The sequence below is a fragment of the Haemaphysalis longicornis genome, unplaced genomic scaffold, assembly GCF_048455015.1.
Source record: "Haemaphysalis longicornis isolate Haplotype H1 unplaced genomic scaffold, Haemaphysalis longicornis Haplotype H1 scaffold_9, whole genome shotgun sequence".
Taxonomy (NCBI): Eukaryota; Metazoa; Arthropoda; class Arachnida; order Ixodida; family Ixodidae; genus Haemaphysalis; species Haemaphysalis longicornis.
Window position 1 is genome coordinate 36,142,837 of NW_027526460.1, and position 25,611 is coordinate 36,168,447.

The 25,611-nt window shown below is 45.4% G+C and overlaps 1 protein-coding gene across 2 annotated transcripts in view; it reads right to left on the reverse strand.

Moving 5' to 3' along the window:
* LOC144152709 (brefeldin A-inhibited guanine nucleotide-exchange protein 3) overlaps positions 1-25,611 on the reverse strand; it is a 104,624-nt gene that overhangs the window by 40,406 nt on the left and 38,607 nt on the right. For both annotated transcript variants that reach the window (XM_077684114.1, XM_077684115.1), the window contains 7 exons: positions 24,047-24,226; positions 21,735-22,041; positions 19,523-19,685; positions 18,382-18,520; positions 10,305-10,509; positions 7,996-8,166; positions 7,594-7,717 (listed from right to left, as the gene is read on the reverse strand). In XM_077684114.1, the coding sequence (XP_077540240.1) occupies positions 7,594-7,717; positions 7,996-8,166; positions 10,305-10,509; positions 18,382-18,520; positions 19,523-19,685; positions 21,735-22,041; positions 24,047-24,226 (1,289 nt within the window). The remainder of the gene's footprint in view (positions 1-7,593; positions 7,718-7,995; positions 8,167-10,304; positions 10,510-18,381; positions 18,521-19,522; positions 19,686-21,734; positions 22,042-24,046; positions 24,227-25,611) is intronic.

The window sequence follows — 25,611 nt, forward strand, 5'->3', positions numbered from 1 at the left end:
TCACAGCATTTTCTGGAATGGCAAATGTAGTATCCTCGGACTAAAATTCTGGCAAAGATGATGCACATAATGTGATGGATCTATGTCCAGTAAAACAATTTTTTCATTACATGGTTTATCATAATACGTCGCGGCAAGAATACTCACACTATTTTTATGTACGTGCAATTTAAGGACTTCCTTATTTTCTTTTTTTTCAGAACAGAAGAATAAGGTTCTACAAGCACCAAATTTCAGTTCAGTACGAAAGAATGGGAGTAGGTATATTTTTCGAAGCTGGTCAATGAGTACACTACTGGGGATAACAGCCTCACATAAATATATATGCTATACTATGATAAGGTTAGCAAACGAAATCAACTTTAGGACCATGAGACTGCTTTAGAGTAGATAAATTCCCGTTTATTCCCTAAACAAACAATTTTCGATTTTTGTGGCCTCAACAAATTCTTAGTTGCTGAGATACATTGGCCAAAGCTCTGCTGCTTGCTAATAAAGCGACTTGGTGATACTGCATCATTGAGTGATTTGACGATATTTTCCTCAAGATGTGTTCAAAATACCATGAAAGCTACTATTCAATGTGCACTACAAGCGCGTGTGAGAGCGATACCTCAATTGCACTACATGCTAGCGAATCTTTGTTAACATATGCACGACCACAGGAAATATAAGCTACAGGACCACAGGGAACATAAGCTCATGTCAAGTGGAATAAAATTAGTTGGAAGTTCACTATGTCATTGTGCCACAGGCGCAAGTGACCACTGAGTTATCGTGAAAATGCCCTCGCATCCCTGTGACTGAGTCAGCGAATGTACCCACTGCAGGGAGCAAATGCAGTAGAGCATGCCACAATTGGCCGCAGTACTCTTACCGTTTGGTTGAAGGAGAGCTAATGGGGAGGGAACCCACAATTGTCACAGAGTCCAAAGTTGACATTGTGCTTCGCTTACCTCATCACCTTGCTTCAGTATTATTACTTTGTAAGCGAAGTTGCATAGTTTGCAGCTGTGAGCCATCCCAGCTCCATTATTACAGGAGTTCCATTTCAGTTACACCCTTTTCAGTTACACAAGGCCACCAGCTTCACTTGATGTCTTTCATCAGCACACAGCTGTAGGAGTGAGTAGGTCCTCTTGCACAAGCCCCCAAGTTTCACAGGATGTTGCCCTTATTTCAAATACAGCCTCTAATTCACCCATCACCTGAACTCAATCTGAGAGCTTCTTGTCCGCTTGGTGATTAGACTTCAGCCCGTTAAAGAGCAACAGAAGTGGGAAGAGAGACTGGTAGTTGCATCTCAACATGGTCTGGCTTTGTGAGGAAGTTCAGCGCCACAGCTGCTTGCTCCACTTGATCCTGCCTTGCTTGCTAGGTTTGCTCTGTCAGCCTCGAGGAGTTGTGCTTGGTGCAAGGTACTTGGTGTGGAACGTTCATCATGGTCACTCTACATTCGTCGCGGGCACTGCTACACTCGTTGCGTCATGGCAATGGTGCTCAAACATGAACTACCCACACAGTGTTAAAAAAATGTATAAACGTGCAAACATCTCGAGGATTTCAATTGAAAAATTGCGCCCACCTCCCCGCGAGGGGAACCCTGTGTAGATGCGACGCATCGTGGGGTTCACTTGGTGTTTCCGTTGGATTGATTCTGAAATCGCGTGAAACGTGTCGGGAACGCGTATGATTATTATGTTTTATGATTATTATTATGTTTTATTGGCCAATCTTGGTCAATCTCTCTAAGTGGTATGCTTGGGGCTTCGCTGTCGCAACGACCTTTACTCCATCATTGTTGCTGTAAGTGGGAGCTTCTTTTCTTTTATTGCAAGTGTTAATCATTGCCCCATCATGCGTTGTATCAGTAGCTTCTTGACGTAGTTTGAATGAGTCAAGGATATAAGGCGCGTTCGTAGCATTTGATTCTGTCTCGGTTTTGTGGCACAGTGGGAAGAGCACCATGTACCTCGCGTTCCGCCCACAGGGTCGTGGGATCGCAACCGGGCGCCGCTAACTATTATTTTTTTTTATAGTGTAGGGGGAGGGGTGTGGACGAGAGAGGGGCATCGGAGAGGAGAGGGGGTGAGCGGCAGAGAGCGCAGCTCGCGCGGCGAGGAGAATGGGGGAGGGGCGGACGACAACAACGCCGACGCTGCGTGGACAAGGCGAGTGAATGAGATGCAGTCACATCTAATAATGTCTGCACAGCTGTTTTTATCTAACTTACAACCCCTCATATTCAATTTCATGACAGTTTGAAAGTTGGGATCTTAAAAGCTTCTTCTGAACACTTGAGAAAATTTGGTACTTCATCAAACTTCACCACGGGCCTATGAGTCTATTCAATGAGCCTATTCTGCACTCACAGTCCTGTCCATTAAGCAGTTTTTCGTCTAAAAATGCACATTGACTAGCCCGACAATCTGCTGTACTGAGCCTATTCTGCTAGAATCTTAGTGGAATTCCCTAGCACTAACTTTTCTTGAACAAACAACCATGTATAGAGCATTTTTTTACTGTAGCAAAATGCTTTACAAACTTACTATTACATGAATTATGTTAACTTTTTGACATAACATTCCATTATGTTGGCTAATGAAGTCCCACACCTCAGGAAGGCACACAGCTCAGCACATTCACAAAAACCAAGAGGTGTGGTTTTGAGTAAGATTAAGAAAACGTGCATGAGTGAACTAAAAAAAAAAGAAAAAAAAAACAATGTTTTACTAATGCATTTACTCAAATTTAATGCATCCTTAATTTTAAGCCACGCCTGGTTTTCGTGGCTGGAAAGAACAGGTGCAGAAGTTTTCTTCACAGGACAACCTGATTTACTTGATTTAGCATCGTGCTAGGACAATGCTCCATCATCCTCAAGTCTCAACATACTCCATGCAATCACATAGGGGCCACTGTCATGTGCAACCCCCTGGAGAAGAGATACAGGCTTCAAAGAAGAAAAAAACGAGGAAAAAAGATGCACAAGGAAGAACCACCTGAGAAGAGTCAATTGAGAAGCGAAGAGATCCAGAAGTAGGGTAGTTGAAGGACAAAGGAGAGAAGGAAGAGGATTAGGCCACGTTTCTGAAAGGAGACACGGCTTCGGTACAATGTACTAGAGCAGAGAGGTGTGTCATTCGGGGCCGACTAGGGAGGTCCCTTTTGCAATAAAAATTTCTGCTGAGGGACTCCTGTTGTGAACAGTTGGCTTCAGAAATTTTGTTCGTTAAATTAACCCTTTTTATTGCTTTAAATATTCTTATTTCCTTATTTTATGATATAAAGTTTTATAAAACCCATCAAATAACTGTTTAGTTTGATTTAAAAACTTTTAGGTGGCACTGGCTGCAAGAGGAGTTCTCTGGGGCATGCCTGCACTCCATACAATTTTTTCATTGCAAAAGGGACCCGCACTCTCCATTGGTTTTTTCCCCCAAATGATACACCTCTACCTTCTAGTACACTGTAGCTTCAGCACACTGAGCGAAAGTCCTGGCAACACCTGAGGCTAGAGACGAACCAGCAGCAATTCCAGACAGCACCCAGGACCTTTGAGCTGGAACTGGCTAAGCTGCTCGGCTCTCAGGCCATGCACTGAAGGCGGTTCCAGGCTGCGCCTAGGGCTACGCACGCTTAGCTCCTGGCAGACATAGCTGGGCTCTCTGCCACCAAGCCCCACCTGCCCACAACTGACATCCGCATCACTACGGCCACAACCGGGAAGTCAGCGATGGCTTATAATGTGAGGGAAAACTAGGCGTAAGGGTAATACCCTGTGAACTCTAGTTAGAATATCTGAGCATGACAATTCAGCACAGAGTAAAGTTAATCATTTTGTGTCTTGCAGTGTAACATATTGTTCGCGTGAATTAAATTTTTTTTCTGTGCATCCTATCTGCCCGCTTGGTCGACGCGACAGCCGTGCCTCCGAACGGAAGTTGGGAAAATTCAGAAGAATAAAAAGTGGCGGATGATTACAATACTCCCTAATGCGGAATATGAGTGCAGCTATTTAGCCGTTTCAACAGTGTCAAAATATGTCGAGGCAAAGAATTTCGGATAGACATATATGTATGGTTACAGAACACTTTTACTTATCGCATATTACTCCTTCTTCAACAAAAACTCCTTTCCCAGTCCTTGAATGTCATGAAGAAGGCCTTGTGTTCAGGGAAATGGATGAATATATGTTCGACCTGCTGCACCAATGCCCGATTCTCAAAGACGAGGTCTATGCAAGTATTTCACGAGGTGATGACAGTCTTGGAAGGCATAACGACAGGGAGAAATGGGATGTTCTCGCACACAAGTGGTAGGAAATCCCTGTTTACCTTGATATGTGCCTGAAAGTCCCCCACTAATAACATCGGTATAGCTCGATGGGCAGTTAATGCGAGGCACAGGGAGTGCACTATGTCTTTGGTAAGCGCAGTAGGTAAGAAGTAGACAGCCACCATTAGCAAGCCGCTGCCCAAGTTTGTGACACACAACTTGCCAACTTCATCAGACGTTCCAAAGATTTTGATGGGCATTGCTTACAAGCCCATACGCAAGTATGTAAATAGCTACTTCCGCTGCTTTGCTGGGGTCTCAGCGAGGTGCATAACTGCTGCTTCAGTGGCGCACAGTTCTGGATTCTGAAGTCAGCAGCGCTGAACCTCCGCTCAGGCGGCTCGTTTAGCTGCAACGGAAGACGCAGCATTTCCTTCGTCTCCGGAAGTGATTTTGTCATCGTTGAACGAACAACGGCATATGCTACTCTTGTGCCATCTCACAGTGCGTCGCCACCGCCGAGAATGTCTCATGTGGCCTCGGCTTAGCGCTCTCCCACTCGCACTTTCGCCATACTTTCATCCTCGGCTTTGCTGCTCCCTCTATCTCATCTATCTTCAGTGTCCTCTTTGCTCGCTTTAATACGTCGAGGGACGATGGGGCTGCCAAACCACAGGAGCAGGCACTTAAGAGCTTGCGCTCTAAAAAATGGCCGCGTATATGCTCCTTTCGTTGCAAATGCCGTCAAAAGACGATATAGTCTTTGCCAAGTAAATGCTTCCCTTCACTTTCCCGCTCACCTCTCATGCTGTTCTCCTTCCATTGCGCTCCTCCCAAGGAAAGCACGCTAAAGGTTTGCTCCAGACAATTTAAATTTACCGCGTTCCACTTGCTCTTGTTCTTGTTCTTGTCCAACAATGCTGACAAGTATGAACATTGACATCAAACTTAGACGTTTAGATTTGGCTGTGGGTATATAAGACTATTGCACAGCATCTGTTTCACTTTGGCCGGGTGGCTGAATCGAGTCATAGACAGACAGACAGACTGAAATTTCTGCGTTTAAGAAGCTCAAGAAAAACTATCGTCTTTAAAAAAAATGTTCAGTGTGAGCCCGTCACAGAGTGGCAATCCTTTTACCACCAAAAAATAAAGGTGGACGGGGTACTCTACGTTAGCTGCTTTTTCTCCTCTTTTAGGGCTAGGTATGAGCGCTTGGGCCAGGCGGGGGTGCTTGCTATCTGCAACAGTGTTTTTCTGCTTTTGTTGGTGCAAGAGGCACTCACAAGGCCTTTCAAAGTTACCCGTGCCAGCTCTAGCCAACTTCACACCTTGCAGACAACAGCCAGAATCTTACTGAGGAAGAGAGCCACACTCTGGACAAAAGTCTACATTTCTATTCCCCACACCTAACATTAACACATATGACAAACATGGAAAAAGAAATGCTATCCTCGATTGGGGTAATGCATAAACCAAAACGTAAAAGAGTTCAGAAAGACAAAAAATGATGCAAAAGTAAGCACCATTGCACAGACAGGCCATGCCTTGTGGTACACAGCGGTGTACTGCATATCGGTCGCTGCGAGGCACCCACTCATGTGCGCTCGGGGTTTTCTGTCTACAGCGGATGGATTTGTGCCTGCTTAAACGGCTCAGCTGTTAAAAAGACAGCAAATTCTAAACCTGAATATGAGCTGCGGAAATGTGTCCCCAAGAGGGAAATTTGCAGTTTTGGTTTTTTTTCTTCTCCTCAATTTACCAAGCAATGTGATTGTAAGAAAAACAAAAGCAGACTACAAACCACAAGCAGGTGATTTTGGCAATGAGCGGAGTGAATTCTTCAATGACCAGTCACAACCATCGTCTCTCAGCACAAACAGTGTATGCGGGTGATGAACTACAGGTGATGCAGGTTATGATGTAATTGAAAAATATTTTTAAATAAAAGGAAATGTCGCACAGCTTCCCCTTGTTTCTGATGCATGTCTGACTCAACAAAACATTGTCTGTGTTCTCAATAATGTTTACTATACAGTGTAGACCATTTATAACGTAACGGCTTATAGTGCGGGACCGGATATAACGCAGGCTTTTATGACCAGCGGTTCGCCTCCCATAGAACTCAATGCATAAGCATACCGCTTAAAATTTGGTTGTCCGAAGCCCAACCCTGTTTATAGTGTGGTTTTTTGGCAGGTCTGCTGATTGCCTGGTGCAGCTAAGGCAACATTTTAGGGTCGCAAGAAAGAAAAAAAAAGACGGAATCAGCCATCCAATGCAGCATGCATTCCTTGCTCTCCCCTAACTTCGACATAGAAAAAAAAAAAGCCGCCCTTTCATTTGCGTGCTTCACTTGCACTCATGTAATAACTAGAACTCCCCTTGCTTGACACACCTAAGAAGATAACAAGCAGCTCCCCTCCCCCCCTCCCCACCTCACCGCGTGGTATGTTGTTTCAATTAAAATGTGCAGATAAGCAACCACCCTTTCCCTTTCCGAACATCTGGAGATGGCAAACCACTATGCTGGAGGCTTCCACTACCTCTACGTTGTGCTGATAAGCAACTGCCTTCAGCATCGCGAACGCAAGGTGGGGAGGAAAAAAAAAATCCAGCCTCCATTCTTATCACGCTGTTCTGTGGAATCCGTTCATACACACTAAGAAATCCGGCTGTGCTCCCTCAAAACACAAACACAAATGACGTCAGTCCTGCGCTTCCGGTTTGTAAGACCATGCAGCAGGAGCTGATGTTTATTTAAAAAAAAGATGAAACCGCACCTCTGTTTTTTAAAAGGCCTTTGTTTTGAGCGATAACAAACAAAGAAGGATTGAAAGGTAGATTGTGATGTGGTTGGCTTCGCGCATGTTTTGATTATAGCGAGGTACCGCTTATAGTGTGGATTTTCGCAGCTCCCATGACATACGTTATAGATGTGGTCGACACTGTTTTTCCTAAAATAGCACAACCTAGCAGATAACGAATTGTAGTATTACAGGAGCAACCTGGTGCTTCACAGTAGGAGAAAAAGCCCTGCTCTCTGCCCACATTAAAAACAAGGTGAAAAGTTTTTTTTGAGCTTCAACCAATTCCACCCTGCTATGGAACGATTTACGCTCCATTGTTTCTTTTCCTCATTGTAGCCCAAATCTGGGAACCTAAGCCATGCTAACAGCAGTCCCCATTGTACTTCGCAAAGCAGACATGCTCTGCAAACACTTAATACCTTGTTGCAACTCCTAAATAGCACATGATGAGCAGAAAAGTTGACGAAGCTGAATATAGAGACAAAGAATTCCCAGAGCAACGAACCGAATGCAGGCACACCCCAGCCTGGACACGACCTCCACGGGCTGGGCGATGCATTCGGCCAGGACCAAGAGAAGCTGATGCACCATGAGTGTGAGACCACGCACTTGATCCACAGTCCCGGATGCTGCACACACAAGGTCAGTGTGCCCTGGTTACTGGCAGCACCCAGCTGCTTATGCGCTCAATACATCACTGCGCACATGCTACCGAGATAAAGGGGACCCAATGTTCTCGGCACAGGCCACGCATGTACCTTCTTCATTCATTCCCACTATTTGGAAGCTACTGCTCGCCAAATTTCTTCCCACCTCCACTAGTTCATCGTTTTTTCAGTTTACAATATTTATATGATTAGACCTTGCATATAAGCTAGTGCTAGTTCACACATCTTCTCTTGCTCACCTGAGAGTGCTTCCAGATACTCCACCACCAGTTCGGTGGCCAGACCACAGCACTGCTTGAAATTGTTGGCAAAGCTGTCCCAACCCCTGTACGCCTTGGAAGTTTGCCGCAGCCAGCCTTGGAGCATGGGCAGCAGCAAGTGGTTCACCGCGTACACACCAAACTCCGGGCCTGCAAACACACGCGTGAATGTAGCTCAGTTTTTTCGCTCCCAGTTTCCTTTTGAACCACCGCACCTTTGAAGAAAAATCAACCCATAATAGAATAAGAAAAATACTAATTTCATAATACAATAAGAAAAATACTAATTTCTTTGCTTTTGTTTCGAAGAATGAATGATACAGTAATTCCTTGTTAGCTCAAAGTCATAAAATCCACTGAATATGTCGAGATAAGCGGAGTTTCGAGTTAAGTGAAATGCCGAAAATTTGAGGCCAGGCCACTGAAATAAGAGCTAATGCTGGTAACAAAAGCTTCACTACACAGGGGAGTTTTCGTAATAAAGGCAAGAATGTTCATAGGAAAAACAAATGTTAATTATTGCGCGAGAAAGAACTGCGTGATGCTCGCCTGTTTCGCGTTCGCATGCGGTCCCAGAAAAGCATTCTCGAGCTGCTCAATGCACCGCATCAATTGTTGGTCGCCACCGCTACATTCTACCTTACTGCGAAGCAGGCACAGCATCTTTGTTGTTTCTGTCGTAGGCATTTCTCGAGGCTCTTCTTTTTGACAACCTGGGCATGTTTAATGTGCATCAAAACTTTTCCCGTGTGTTCAACACTTCGGCACACATTAAAGATTCCCAGGTGGTCAAAATTAATCCGGAGCTCTCCACTACAGCGCACCTCATTCCCTGTGTAGCATCGGCGCATTAAACCTAATAATCAACCAATAAACCTCTTTGTACTCATGACCAGCTGCATCGCCCACAGCTCTCTCAACAGTGTAGGTGTCGTACAGCATTCCAGTAACGGGAACATGGGCCTCTTACAGCAAAAATTTGCCGTTCACGACCGTGCTCGACGCGTAGTGGCAACTAAGCGTTTGAATAGACCCTATCAACGGCCTATAACGAACTTCGTCTTGTGTCCTGTCTGTCAACATTTTGAGATATCTGCAGTCCCCCAAAAAAACGTTCCGAGATAAAAGGGGGCAAATAAATGGTGCCTGTAAGACGTAAATGCCCGGCAAAAAGTTTCAACTCAACCTATATTTCGAGATATCCGAGTTCAAGTTAACGAGGGATTAGTGTATTTATGACACCCTCGGAGTACTTATGAATGAAAGTGCTTTTATAAAGAACATGCAATTTATTTGCACTCTTTGTGTAAATAAACTATGACTATGTAAAGTGCACAGAATAAGACAGAGGGGATTGAAACGAGCCTTTGCAACTTAAAAGCACTGCAGTTCCCTGATGAGGCTATGATGCTTTTGAAAGGAAATCTTTCTGTTTATATTACTTATGTAAAAAAACTTATAAAATTGCCGACAGCATCTTTTCAGCAGTGTCTTCCTCTCAGTACGTGTATCAGCCAACTTTGTGCATAAGCCAGTCTGAACTCTAAAGAACAGGAAATCGCCTTGTGCAATCCTTTAGTGTGTTTACCTTGGGATAAGCGCGACGGTACAGGAACAGCATGAATGGTGAGCGGGAAAGCAAAGGGGGGCATTTCCTTGGCAAATGTCTACAAAGACTATCGTCTTTTGATGACATTTGCAACAAAAGGAGCAGATACGCGGCCAATTTTGTTTTTTTAGCTTTGGCTGAACTGATCAGGTTTAATTGATGTGCAAATAAACCTTTATGATGTGAAGGTAATTCACACGATTTATTTGATTTGTGTGCGCATGCGTGAGGATGTGTGTGCGTGTAGTGGATTGGTTATTAATTAATTATTTTTATTTTTGTGTACAGTAGATTTGCTTTTCCATAAAAATTTTCATCAAAACAATGCAATGGCACTCAGAGACTAAAACAGCCATGGTGGTTCTCTGGCTTCCGCCTGTGAATATTTGGTAACAATATTGACATCAAGCCAATAATTAAAAATGTTTCGACATTGACAGATAACACTCAATACAACTTTTTTGTGTGAAATTGGGAGTCTACAGGGTGTCGCAAATCATTCAGTGATTTATAGACCAGAAAAAATACAGCCAATCTTTGAACCAGTGCAAAATCGGTGCCACTGTTGGAAAATTATTTGTGATGTACTTAACAGCAACTATGAGGTCTGAAACAACTAGGTGAGCGCTATTGTGACGTCTCACTCGACAAGAAGTGAATGCGAGAGCAATGGGCATACCGGGGACCTCTCGGAGCCCCTTGAGCATCTGGAAGAGTGTGTCGATGGTGTGCGGCTGGTATCGGCGAGGGCAGGTGGCCACCGCCCCCGCCAGCCCCTCCAGCAGCAGGAACCAGACATGCAGCACACCCGTCGGACGGTCCAGCTCTTCCAGGTTCACCGTCTCGTCAATGGAGGCCGGCATGGGATCCTCAGACAAGTCGTCCTGAAAAAGGGTGGTAGCAGTGATACAGTTAAACCTGGATGTAACAAACCTCTGTGTAACGAATGCCTGGATTTAACGAAATTTTCAATTCCTCATTGCCAGTGCCATTCAAACTCATGTGTTTGTGACCTCTACGTAACAAAGGTGTTGTGACGGTTCACCTTGATGTAATGAATTTTCCACACTGATGAGCCACTGTTTTTTACACTTTTTCTGAAACATCGGCCGGAGAGGTGCACTATATTAGCAAATTTTGTCTGCACCGCAAACTACCGTGCATAGTTAGGTGGTAGGCCTGCTTGTCAACGTGTAACGTCGTGCGTCTTCACTGCTATCTAATTCTGCTCCCAGAAAACGAAAACTTTTGTGTGTCCAAGACAAGCTCGCAATTTGAAATGCCGTTTCCGCTGGCGAGAAAGAAGAATGTAACCGCCCGGTACAGTATACTAGCTAGCGCCCTCTCATAAATTTTGAGTGCTGAAAGGAGCATCAAGTTCACAAAAAGGCGAACCTTCAGCATACCGTATTTACACAATTGTAGGTCGACCCTTTTTTTCAAATTTGACAATCCGATGTTGGGGGTCGACTTAGAATCGAAATCGAACCGTCTACCACTAGTAACGGCAAGAGAAACGAGAAATTGGGGGTGCTACGAGGTGGGGACAGCTTTGCACCCTCGTTCCCATGGTTATGGTCTAAAGTGTGAACTGCATGGGGCATTTTCTGCTCACAAAAATGCGCCGTGCTGACGCTGCCGCGAATACCACCCGCATGCTGCGCACTACGCGATCAGCGGCGGCAACATGGCGGCGTCACCAGCCACAATGAGGTGCGCGTAGCTCCAGCGACCGCTTCTAACCTCTCTTTAAGGTATCACTGAAGGTACAAACGAAGATGTTTGTGCAGGAAAAGAGCTGATAATGTGGTCGAAAACGACACTATAAAGCATCATCCACGCCGCTAGGGAAAGCACCATTCAAATATCTGCCACCGTGGTAAGCCTAAACATCTCCGGCGGCACCAGCCGGTTGTCCCGAGCACTTTCAAACTGCCGCCATGAAGAACGCGCCTCCCCATTGGGGCAAGTCGTCAGGCTCCTCCCACTGCCGCGCTTGTCACGCGTCATACCGAGGTAGAACCAGGTAGAACTTAAAATGCTTAAAAGCAGTAGAAGCAAAAGTCGCCCGCACAACGCCGACGCGCACGAGTCACGTGCAAAAATGCGTCAAGAAGCGTTTTATTCGTCTCTAATAAACAAAATGAGTATTAGCGAATGCCTTGATTCATGCGCGGCGCTAACGTGACCCAAATCATATCACATTGTTCAGTACACTTCCGAACGCGATGGTTGGAGGTAAAACGCGCGCGGCCGCTTCTGTAAGCCGCCATGTTGTTTATTTTAGTATCTCGTGGCAGTGGCCACTGCCGGTTGCTTCGATGGTCGTCATCTCGCAGCGAATGTGTTCTTCCCACTCAACCCACAGCACATGGTTATTCCGGGTGCTTATACAAAAGCTTTTCTTTTTTAACATCTACTGGGCATACCGTGAGCACACGGCTCTTGTGGGAGCATCGATCATCGATGGTAGAGCTGCCGTGTGGGTTGACGAAAGCGCTTCTCTTTGTGATACGATTTTCTAGGCAGCGCTCGAATATATATATATATATATTTTTTTTTGAGATATGCAATTTTTCGGGGTCGACCTACATTCGAGTCGACTTACAATCGCATAAATACGGTAAGTTTGGTTCTTGAAACGCATTTGTAGCCAAAAAGTGTCAAAAGGTAAAAAAGTGATACCAGGGTCCCATACCAGAGAAAAGACTAGAAAGCAGATACCAGCAGAAAAGCATATAGTACCAGAGAAAAGCACTGAAGAACTCTGGTGATACTTAAGTTATGTTTGTGAATACGGAACTGTGTGACACTGCTTTTTTGGAGTGCCGTGTAGTCGCTAAGCTCGTGGGAAAGCAGCAAGTGCAAATCACGCAGTTTTTCACCGTGAAATAAATTCTTGAAAGGTAAGTTCACCGTCACTGATGTATATCATTTCGGTTTCGTTCCTGCTTCATTAACGTGGGCCCTAATTCGAAACCTGCATGTAACGAAAACCTCCATGTAACAAAGAAGTGTGAATTTTTCAACTACGTTATATCTAGGTTTGACTGTAATCAATCTATAGATGGCACGCTTCCGTGATCAAAATATACGAAGCAGCAGAAGACAGTAAAGAAGTAGACATTGCCATTCAGGCCAACGTTACTAGAATAAACTCAGTTTCAAAGCTCCGCCGGAGAGGCGGTCCACGTGGCGGTCGCGAGAACTAGCGGCGCTGCAGTCAAGTCTTGCGCTACTCGCGGCGCGTCGTCTGCTTCAGCGGCGGGCGGCCGCTGCAGCCGACCGCGGCGGGCCGCCGCGCAGACGCACCGCGGCAGCTTTCTAGTACTGCTATTGCTAAACTTAAACATCTATCATCTTTCCAGTTGACTAGCTTAAACGCCTTCGTCCTTCTACTCAACGTTACCGCATCACATTTGTGCACTGTTTAAGTGGAAATGCGTTGGGTCGCTTGTATGCACTTACCTGCATGCGCAGCTCATTGGCTAGCTAAGAATCGACGGTCGGCCTATATTTTAACTGTCTACATTGCGTTTAACTTGATTGATTGTGGGGTTTAACGCGCCGACGCAACACAGGCGATGAGGCGCGCCGTAGTGGAAGGCTCCGGATTAATTTTGACCACCTGGGGATCTTCAACGTGCGACGAAATCTCATACACACGAGCATTTTTGCTTTTCGCCTCCATCAGAGAAGCGGGCGCCGCGGCCTACGTTTCACTTCATGTACGGTAGTTTCTAATCCAATTACCCTTTTCAGCGTAGTTTTTATGACTACTGCGCCGTCTTACCTCGACCAAAAACGACCCAACGAGTTTGTGAAAGCAGTGCCTTTATAAGTGCTTTTATCTCCACGCAGCAATAGGACAGTTTTTCTGAATCTCGTCGGTGCAAGGTCTCGTTAACCAGCTTCCGATGTAGAGTTCCTAAAATCAACTTTTATATTCTGCCGGGCTGGTCCCACCTCATCTCGCCTTTGTGCACTCTGTAGTGCATACGAGCATTAGATCACCAAAGATGAAAGTTCGCTTTACAGTTCTGACGCTCAGTTCATCTGTGACAAATGCACTTGAATTTTGTGAGTTCACATTAAAGCTTGAACCGCAATTTAAAGGTGCTCATGGTACGCCTGAATTCACCAGGATCTTTGACCACCATTTTGATCTCTTGAACTCACGAAATCCGTTCAGCTGGTCATACAAGACACCTCTCCGAAAGGCGAATCAATCTTCAATGAGGACTTTTTTTTTTTAAAAAAGGCTGAATTGTACATAACATGACACAAGGATTCACAAGAAAAACCAGTGTTAGAGGGCCTCAAGAACACTGTATTTGCAGGACTCCTTATATGTAAGCACGGTGTCAGCACCTTTTGATGTGTTTGTGGCGACGGGAAGCTGCCGAAATCGCTCGCGCTCAAGATGACTCAATACCACATCGAAACATTTTTTGGTTGCGTAAAAAGAAAAGGGTGGCTAAAACAACAGAATACTGCCTCCCAAAGCAGCTGTTTACAGAATTACATATGTGCCGTATGCGATTACATATGAGCGAATACGCATTCAGCCCTTCACGGTGTAAGGCATATTTGCTCGAAACGTTCCAGAAGAGAGGCACACGGGGGAAGCAACAAACGGTACACGAATTTTATTCGCCCCAGGGTTTACACAATTTCAAAAGAAAAAGTCACACACGATAAAAAAGTAACCAATTAAAAAAAAACTGCCTCATTTATCACAACGTAGGCTATGAGGCGACCTATACAAAATGCACGCACTTAAAAACCACAAAAAATACGAAGGCATACTAGCTAGCCAGCTTCCTTCAATTCTGGTTCTTTTCTGTCGCTTGCAGATTTTACGAAATAATAGACTGTCTGCTGTGTTCATACACCGTTGTGCGTGCAAGTTTTTCCGGTTGATTTCAGTCGGAATGGGCTGAACCTGATTCTTGAATACACGTTGGCAATCTTCTCCGACAAAACTTAAATGTGATTGTCGAATGCATTGCAGTTCAACAGAGAATGCATCGCAGTTAAACAGATGAGGCTCCAACTCAGCAAATAATATTTGTTCAAACAATACTGTCAACACCTCCACTATTGGCGCTCACTATTTGAATATAACGGCTGCATTAAACATGTAGAACATTAACCCTTGCATTAAACCTGTAAACACTAAACCCTTTTTCCACGACGTGGCGCGATATCAAGAAGTAATTCGATGGTACCACGAGACCACCGTTTGTTTTCGCAGAAACGACTTCTGGAAGCTCAGTGGACATCAGTGTAGTGCAGTATTCATTGCGGGATGTGCCTCTATATACTTTCCGTGCCCCAAATACTGCTGTATATGGCACTACTGCACTGAGAACAAGCGAAAGGCTTTTGTAAAAGTCGACCCGCTGGGTGTTATAGTGATCATCATTAGGTACCTGCAACAGCGATGATCTTCTTAACGAGGCGAAAGCTGTTGGCGACTCAACGAGGCATACGTCAGCTGAGCGACAGAGATCAGTCACAATATCGCGAGAGGAGTTTCCAGTATCCGATGATGCAACTTCTGTTCTAATAAAAAGACGCTCGTAGGCAGCTGTAAATTTACAGGCAGCAGGACTGTTGTTTTAGCCGCCCTTTCCTTTTTACGCAACCAAAAAATGTTTCGATGTGGTATTGAGACAACTTGAGCGTGAGCGATTTCGGCAGCTTCCCGTCGCCACAAACACATCAAATGGTGCTGACACCGTGCCTACATATAAGGAGTCCTGCAAACACAGTGTTCTTGAGGCCCTCAAACTGATTTTTTTGTGCATCCTTGTGTCATGTTATGTACAATTCAGCCTTTAAAAAAAAAAGTCTTCATTGAAGCCTGATTCGCCTTTCGGAGACGTGTCTTGTATGACCAGCTGAACGGATTTCGTGAGTTCAAGAGATCAAAATGGCGGTCAAAGATCCTTGTTAATTCAGGCGTACCACGAGCACCTTTAAATTGCGGATTCAAGCTTTAGTGTGAACTCACAAAATTCGAGTGCGTTTGTCACAGATGAACTGAGCGTCAGAACTGTAAAGCGAACTTTCATCTTTGGTGATCTAATGCTCGTATGCACTACAGAGTGCACAAAGGCGAGATGAGGTGGGACCAGCCCGGCAGAATATAAAAGTTGATTATAGGAACTCTACATCGGAAGCTGGTTAACGAGACCTTGCACCGACGAGATTCAGAAAAACTGTCCTATTGCTGCGTGGAGATAAAAGCACTTATAAAGGCACTGCTTTCACAAACTCGTTGGGTCGTTTTTGGTCGAGGTAAGACGGCGCAGTAGTCATAAAAACTACGCTGAAAAGGGTAATTGGATTAGAAACTACCGTACATGAAGTTAAACGCAATGTAGACAGTTAAAATATAGGCCGACCGTCGATTCTTAGCCAGCCAATGAGCTGCGTGTGCAGGTAAGTGCATACAAGCGACCCAACGCATTTCCACTTAAACAGTGCACAAATGTGATGCGGTAACGTTGAGTAGAAGGACGAAGGCGTTTAACTCTTTCGTTACGGCGGAAAAACGGCCAATTTTAGGTGCTTCCACAAAAATGTTTTTTTTTCTCGAGCTACTGGACACACGTAGCCTTGCTATGCATGCAATTGTAGCTTATAGATTGCTCTTCCAAACACAAAGCAGCAGTTTTGTTAAAGGTACAATTACTTACAGTTTATTCATCAAGTAATCAGAAAAAAGCCCCCAAGAAAAGTATACGAAAAACACAAATCGGCACTTTTACCAAGACTAAAAATTATTTCAGGTATTTTAAGATATACAAATTGTTCCTACGTTCCTTGGCTATGATTCAATATATAAATCAACAGTGTACACCAAGTTTTGGATTTTTGAGGGCCCGTCAACCTAGCGCAACTGACGGCTGTGCCACGCCGCGAGGGCACTCAAGGGTGAGTGAGTCTCTGTAAAATGTGCATCCAAGTACCGTACTTACCCTATCGTAACGCGCACTTTTTTTCCAGAAAAATAGGTCGAAAAATTGCATGCGCGTTAGAATCGGATACGAAACCGAAACCGAAACAGCGGAAATTTCGTCCCACTTATCGCCATCACCATGTCAAGATGGCGCTAAAGCTTTTAGCAACGATTTTCCGGACGCAGGAAGCATAGGCGCCTAGGCTTTTCTATCGGTGTTCACACAAATCGTCAAATCGTTCCACTTGCGCGCTTGATAACAGCAATGACAGCAGCGGCTCTCACGCGTCCAAAACGAGCGGTCGGCTGAAGCGTGCGCCTCTGGAGAAGCTCGCGGGATGGGCGTGTGAGGCGTGGGCCACGATCCCATCGACCATGGTTGAACGTTCTTTATGAAGTGTGGCATCGCGAACGTGCTTGACGGCACCGAGGACGAGATGTTGTGGTCAGCGCAGAGCGACGAGGAGAGAGATGAGTGAGATTACTTCGGGAAATAAATCACCCGTTTCTCTCGCATTCGTTTTTCTTGCTCACATAGTTTCGTGTGCGTTACAATCGCAGGTGCAAGTTTTTTCGGTTTTTTGTCAGGAAAATCGGGTGCGCGTTAGAATCGGGTAATTACGGTATACTCTTTTGAGTTCTTGCACAAACTCCTTATCAGTTCGGTGGTAAAAAACAAGAAAAAAAATCGAGCACTATCAACAAGCGTCGCACCTGAACGCTGCAGTGCTAATCTGACATGAGCGCCAGTTTATCTTGAAGGTGATAGCGCGATATGGCGCGGTGCATTTGGCAAAATATCCTGGCCGTACGTTGTCGAGACCCTAAACACCAAATCAAAATCGCAGTCGTCAGATAAGAAGCACATTTTGTTTATAAATACAGCGCGGAGTTACAACGAAATTACCTGCCAGCGCTTGTTGAAGTGCGAGGCACCTGAACCGGAGCTTCGTCGTCCTAACTAAAATCTGAAGATCCCACATCATTGCTTGACCCCTCACTGCTGCTGGAATCAGAAAAATCGACAGCAGGAGCTGCCGAAGCGCTTGGTACAGCAGTCCGACTGTGCGGAGCGCGGCGCGAACCCGACACCATTTTCCCTCCCCCTCCCCTCCCCCTTCGGTTCAAATTTCTCTTGCTACGCCGCCACCACACGAGACACATAAACAAACGAAACCGAAATTGAAAGAGCAGTTGCCAATGAACACACCAGATGGCGATAGTTGTCTGTGGAGCGCGGGTTTCAGATTTTGCAAAAGATTTAAAATCATCGGACGCCGGCTTCCGATTGCCTATGGCGCCGTCGTGAAAGAGTTAAGCTAGTCGACTGGAAAGATGATAGATGTTTAAGTTTAGCAATAGCAGTACTAGAAAGCTGCCGCGGTGCGTCTGCGCGGCGGCCCGCCGCGGTCGGCTACAGCGGCCGCCCGCCACTGAAGCAGACGACGCGCCGTGAGTAGCGCAAGACTTGACTGCAGCGCCGCTAGTTCTCGCGACCGCCACGCGGACCGCCCTCCACCGCTGGCGGGGATGTGGAGCTCCGAAACTGAGCTTATTCTAGTAACGTTGATTCAGGCTTCACCAAGCTAGCTTCTGGACCTGCTCCTTCCCAGGGGTCCTTTTTCCTTTCGGAAAAATGAAGCTTGCTTTGAATTCAATTGACAAATACTGTAACCCTTCTATTCAGACGTCTACTATTGAACAGCATCTAAGGGGTTCTATATGCAACACTTGCGCATGTGTGTTGGTGTAAATGAGGAAAAGCAGTGATGAGATCACTTCTCACCTGAATGTACCATGGTTGCCCTTCGTCATTTGCATTCTCGTCCGAATGCTGGGACACGGAATCAAGCTCCTTGAAGAGAATGAGCTCCATGTTAGGAATGACTGGATCCACACAGTTGGGCTCAGAGCTGAACTTGATCCTGAACAAGGGGGGGTGAGAGGGGTGGGGGGTGGAGGAGAAACAGAGACAGGCCATCAGGCAGAATGCATGGCAGGCTATATAGAGATAAGCACTGATTGTTTCGTGTTCTTTACAAAATAAAAGTCTGCCCCCAAGTCCCCTCTTATTACCTCTGTTCTCTCTCGCTCTCTCAATCCCAGCCTGTTTCTAAAAAATGTGCAGCCTTTTCTCGGTTTCCAAGAGAGGCCTCAAATTTGCAGCGACTCATAACTGAAGAAGTTGAAGCCAGAGGTGCGACTCTACATCACTGCACGTATTTCGTATGCAGTGGTGTTCGTCCTTGTCCCACTTCTGGAGTGAGTTGGCACTGCCCCAATTCAGTTTCTCTAATAACCTAGTGTCCTGCTTTTCCCTTTCTGGGTGACCCACCATGCTTCTTCTTTCGGCAGCCTAGCAGCTAGGGTTGCAGAAATATTTAACTCAAAAAACATTAAAAAATGGCTTTTCAATCTGACAGAGCCATTTCAAGCAAACAGGTTTCTTCTTTGTGCTTGCACACAAAATGATGAGTGCTTGTTCCTGTTACGGCAAATTTGTGTTAATTGAGTTCCTCTTAGCAGCACCTTACTGTTCAGGATGTCAGGGTAGTATCCACATGATCTCTCTGGCTTTAAATTTTCTACTTAATACGCTGAGGACAATGAATGAGGGGGAGAGGGGAAGGGTGCTGAACATTGCAGATTGTTTGGCACACTGCAGTGAGTTAATTTTAACAGCAGCTTGCTGTGTAAGATATCAGGCATGGTATCCATGCGATCTCAGTCCCACTTTACAAGTTCGAAGTTCCCTGGTTTTAAATTCCCCACTTCAAACTCCGAGAGCCACAAATGAGGTCGGGGGAAAGGGAGGCTGAATCTTTCAGACTGCTAGACACAGCAGAGCGAATGGACATACAGGCTCACCAGTGAATTGGAGTGGTGAAAAGGATCAGTTCCATGACCCCTCCCTCCCGTCTGCTCACCTGAGGGCCGAGTGGAAGACGGGGCAGGCAGGCATGAGGTACATGGAGGACAGCATGTGGGCACATCTCTCCAGGTAACGTAGCGCTGCTTGGCACAGGTTGAGCGGGATCACCTCCATGTCAGGGGACAGGGCATCCATGTTGGACTGGTCCTGCAGCTCGGCTGAGGACACAGATAAAACGGACATGTACACCAGCGTAAAGTACGATCTCTGGGGAAAAAAAAAGAAAGAAAAGGCAGCACAACTCCCCTAGGAAGCCCTATAACAATGATTTCTTAGCACTTGAACACATTCAATCTCCACCTCACAAGAAAACAGCAGAAGGCACAGGCGTGCACATGAATGCCTTGATTGAAAAACCTAGAAGGTTTTCCATCGCTCCACAAATGTATCATTTTCCTAGACGTGAGAAAAAAAAATTTTATGGGCAGCCACATAAAGGTGTTGTGCATATTGATATCAGCTGGAGTTACATGAAACATAATAAATAAAATCCATCAATTGATTAAAATTATTGGTAACTTGACACTGAATTATAGAACTTGTTTGATCAGCACTTTTACCGAGCACTGTCCAATTCATTCTGTAGGTTTATGCTACTCTGCAACATTACGTTTCCAAGTACGTGCGAGCCTAGCACTTCCAGTATACACCTTGCACCAGCTAATGGTTCACTTTGAGCGCTCCCGCTATTCTCTCGGGCAACTGTTAAAAGCCTAAAATTCAATCTTTGTGGTCGACAGGAAGAGTCGCTGATTCTAATACTAACAGCCTTGGTTAGAGCCCTGGCAATTCCAATAAATTCTTGCTCCATCCTGTGATTCCTTTTTATTGTAAAATGTCTCTTTAGACCAATTCTATGCATTGCTTCCAGAAATAAGGGTAGTTTGGCATTATCTAGGTAACTTTAGGTGCAAGGTGCAGCCTTGTGAATCACACCAGAAGTGGCAGGGTTGTACCAATGGGAAACGGAATATCAATGCTACTCTAATTATGATGCATGTACTAATGACAGTGCATGTACCGTATTTATTTGATTATAAGGCGGTCACGATTACAAGGTGAGGGTGCAGTTTGGAGAGTAGAGCAAAAAAAATTGCCATACACATATACTGAGCTACAAATATAATGGCGAATATAAATATCACTTTGAGACCACGGATTTTGAAAAAAAAAAAAAAAAAAAAACACCTCGCCTTATGTTTGAATACATATGGTAGGTATGCGCACGGGAGGTGAGGCACATGCTGGTCTGCAGATGCCACACACCGCAAATGTAGCAATCACAGACCTTAAAGGCTAATGCTAAAGGCAAAATACAACGTAGTTCAATTTGAAAGAACTAGCCCTCATTCACTCCCTTAGCTCCATCCCAGCCATGAAGGATGTTTTTTAACTGAAAGAAAAACAGCTGAAATATTGAAAATCTTTCAAAGTTCATCCTAGAGTGACAAAATTTAGGCAGCAGCAACACAATAGGGGCCAGCACTAAACCCACGATTACCACAGTGTTAACTGTACTCAAGCACTAAAAAAATACGGTAAAACAGATCTAGAGACCCAACTACAATGGACCTTTTTTCGGTTGCACTCTGTGCATGCGCTACTCTCACTCCCAGCGACCGATCTGTCATTATTGGGGGGCAAAATGTAAACAAAGCGACGCCATATTGGATCAGCCAGTTGCGATTGCCCAGCCAGCTAAGTGCTTCTCTGTTTTCTGAGCAGTGAAAGCGGCCGGCAAATAGGCGCTACGGCGGCCATCGAAAAATTTCTCTTCCACCAAAACCATACGTTGCGCCTGGGACGGCTTCCTCAAATGCGCAAGGTAGGCGGGAAAAAAAGGGGTGTGTTCTTCTATAATCCCCCAAGTGTGGTTCAGGCCGCTGCCACAAGAGGGATATGCTACTGAAAAAAGGTCCATCGCCCAGTCATGTTCCTTGGTGGTGGGTTAAGCCAGCAGCCGCCAATCGCACGAACACGATTCTGTGACGTGACAGAGAAATCGCGGGAAAGTGACTGGGGAGTCGCCGCTGCTTCGTGTTTTTCCTAATGTCTCCATTATTTGTTTGAAGTTTGCACTAAAACTGACATCATTGTTATTGAGACAAAGCAGTCTTTTTAATAAACCAAACGTGTGTTGTCTGCATGGCCCCTTTAAGGCTGACACTGCTAAAGGCGGCCATCCGACGATCTCAGGCATCTCTCACCTGGTCCCCGCACATGCTTGAGCAGACAGAGGAGGCAGTCCACGGCCGCGTTGGCAAACACACTCGGGTTGTCAGTGCCCAGGAAGGCGTCAAACACGTCCAGGACGACGCGCAAGTGGTGGGTCCTCTCCAGCTGCTCCCTCTCTGAGGCAGCACAGGGGGCATTACCACCGTGCGACGGGGCGAGGGCGGGTGCCGCCACCGAACACGGCATGCGCACGGCCCTCAGGGCTCCAAACAGGGGCCGCCAGCCGGACCGGATCTCGGCCGTGGAGCCTTCCACAAACTCACAGATGCAGCTGACAATCTGAAAGGGGATGGGAGGGGGGAAGGCGAAGGAAAGGCACAGAGAATATCATGCAAGTCGCCTTTCACACAACTAAGTTCACGTAGGTAGCACAGTTCATTTCCCACCGAGCTATTTCATTAGGCTTGAGATGCCCTGAAGTAACTGAGAACAATATTGTTAAAATTATGAAACCACCTAAATATTTGTTATAATGTAATGATTGTGAAAGCATTAGTGTCCAATCATTGATCGTGCCATGCTCATCCTGTCTTTCCTCTTAGTTAGTCCTGTCTGAACTGTGCCACAACGATCAACCTATACCAACTCATCCAATTCTTACTGCTAGTTCAGTTCATCTTTTTATAATCGTCCTTTTCCTTCTCTGTCTTCTTTCTGATACTATGACTAACAGCCTTTGCCAATCATAATCTAGGCTCAACGTTAGGTACCAGTAACACCCAAGAGCAAAATTGTACATTGTACACCCAAGAGCAAAATATTACAGACCACGAAAGGAGCAAATTTGGGTTATTTCTCTGCCGCACGGCAGCCTGGGGTACTACGTCTTGTATTTTTCATTAATGCAGTAACTATACAACATCTCACATGCGCACAGCAGTTAGTCGGGCTGCTACCGGAAGAGAAATAGCCTAAAATTGCCATTTTCCAGCTCCGTAAACTTTTGATCGTGGCTGTACATCAAGCTGCAGGTACAGTACAGATTATTTATAATGCAATCGCTTATAGATCAAGACCAGTCATAACGCAGGTTTTCCTGGTCACCTATAGGCCTCCCATAGAGCTGAATGTATAGGCAGGCCATTAATACACAGCTGTGAGAAGCAGAGTACCGGTTTTAATGTGGCCTATTGAAGGGTCTGCCCATAGAAACCGGGCAGGAAGCGCATTTCTGCTTCCAGAGAAACGTTTATCTGTAAAGTTTTTTAAGCTTCTTGCGCAATGGTGTCTGGGTGTTCAAGCGGCGTCAAGAAGGGGCATGCTTTATAGCTGGAAATGAAGGAGTGCTTTATTATAAAGGACGTTTACAGCAGAATGAAAAAGGCTGCAGCGAAGGCCAAATGCAACATCTCCAACACAGCCCTGTCGACGATATACAAGAAACGGGATAGGATGCGGCAGCAGTTACAGCAAGATTCTTTTTTTTTTTTTTTAGTGCAAGAGATTGCCCTACGGCAAAGGTAGGTGGCCTGCTTCACATGTCTAGGAGCTTGAAAACTCCATGTTTTGGTTATAACACAGTACCGCTCATAGCTCGGATTTTCACGACTCCCACAACCTACATTATAAGTGGACTATACAGTATTAGTTGACGACATTGCAGCCCAAACTGTAACATTAAGCCTAGCATCATGCCAGCACATACCCGCTTTGCATTGTCTTGTACTCGATACTGGTTGTGCTCACCCAATTTTAGCTACTCGAATTAGCATGTCCAAATTACTTGTGTAAGCCTAAGTCACTGCCACACATGAGGGCCGCAACGCCTCCACCACACCACTTAAGGCAACAACTAGGTCTACGTTTAGTCAGCTAGAGCCAGTGGTGTTGCAGATGCGCGCTTCTTCTGCATTCCAGAGGCCCCAAGTTCAATTCCCGCCTATACATAAATTTACCGAATTTTATTTACACCTCAGTTACTTTTAACTTTGTTTTTGGAGCTTCCCTGAGAAATTTGTTGCAAGCGCAAGCATTTTTTGCACTGTATTTTTGTTCACTGCACCGTCGGCCACTTTGTGTGATAGCTCTTTGTTACGAATACGCCGGATTTTTGACCGACCGAGTCATCTGAGGCTTTAGTATTAAAAATCCTCCCCAATATGCACACTTCCCAAACACTTACCCATGATTATTTAAAGTTAATAAAGCATTCTACACTGAGCTGAAAAGAGGCATTTCTGTGCTAATAAATGAATCACAGGTATAATATGTCAGAACGCAGGTCCCCCATACAAGGGCAGCCCATAACCCAGGTCACACGTAGAGGGCGTGGGAAGCAGCCCACCTGCTCCTGAATGTCGACATCGCAGAGCTCGAGGCAGAGGATGTTCTCGAAGGGCTTGAAGAGGGCCTCATTGAAGTGGAAGTGCGGCAGGTCAATGTGCATGCACAGCAGGGCGCCCACGATGTCGTGGATCGAGGACACCGCCCGCTTGGCGATCACGTGGTCCTTGTGGCAGGCCACCTAGCCAGGGCACGTACACACAGGCCAATGAGGGAGGCACTGCTTTTTTTATACCGACAAATGTTATGCAATGATGGTATGCAACAATTCTTAGTACTCTGATGCTCAGCTATGAAGACATCGTTCAAAGATCAGCAACAATCTTAAGTGATCTTCTTGAAGCAACCATAAAGCATATGATATGAATGTGCGAATAGTTAATTAACTCTTTCGTTATGGCGCCACAGGCCATCGGACATGGAGTTCCGATGATTTCAAATGTCCCGCGAAAGATAAAAATGGCGCCTTGCAGACAACTATTGCTATCTGGTGCATTTATTGATAACTCCTCCTTTGATTTTATGATGTTTTGTCGACAGTTTGTGTATGGAGACAGTACAGAGAGTGAACTTTTAACCCCCGATAGCGGCGAGTTGTGCGAAAATGGCGTCTGCTTCACGGCACGCTCTGCAAATGCGGACAGCTGTGGCAGGGACTTCGGCAGCTGCTGCTGCTGAGTTTTGTTACCCCAGCCGCAGTGATGACTCTGCCAGTGATGTGGATTTATTAAATTTTAGTTGTGATAGACGCTCCCATTCAAACACCTCAGATTGCAACAGGTAGGTTCGTTTTTGACATCGCGCTGTATTTATACACAAAACGTGCTTCCTATCTGACAACTGCGATTTTACTTTGATGTGTAAGGTATGGACAACGTACGGCGGGGATGTTTTGCCAAATGCACCGTGCCGTATCGCGTTATCACCTTCAAGATAGCCTGGCGCTCGTGTCAAATTAGTGCTGCGAAGCGATGGGCAACGTTTCTCAAGAGGGCTGGCATCTTTTTTTTTTTTGTTTTTTACCACTGAAGTGATAAGGATTTCGTGTGAGAACGCAAAACAGTATGCTTGGATGCATATTTTAGGGGGACCGGCTTAATTGCGAGTGGCTTTGCGAAGTGGCACAGCCTTCAGTTTCGCTAGGTTGATGGGCCCGCAAAAATTCAAAACTTGGTGTACAGTGTTGATTTATATATAGAATCATAGCCAAGGAACGTAGGAACAATTTGCATATCTTAGAACTCCTGAAATAATTTTTAGGCTCAATACAATTCCCTGTATACATTGTGTGTATACTTTTTTGTGAGTTTTTTTTTTCTGGTTATTTGACCAATAAACTGTAAATAATTGGACCTTTTAAAAGCCTGCTGTCATGTGCTTAGAAGAGCAATCTGTAACCTACAATTTGATGTATAGCAAGGCTAAATGTGTCCAGTAGCTCAAGAGAAAAAACAAGAAAGGTTTTGTGGAAGCACTCAAAATCGGCCGTTTTTCGGCCGCAACGAAAGTTTTAAAGTGAGGAATTCACCCAGAAAATTAGGAAAAAGCACTAAAGACAGGATTACG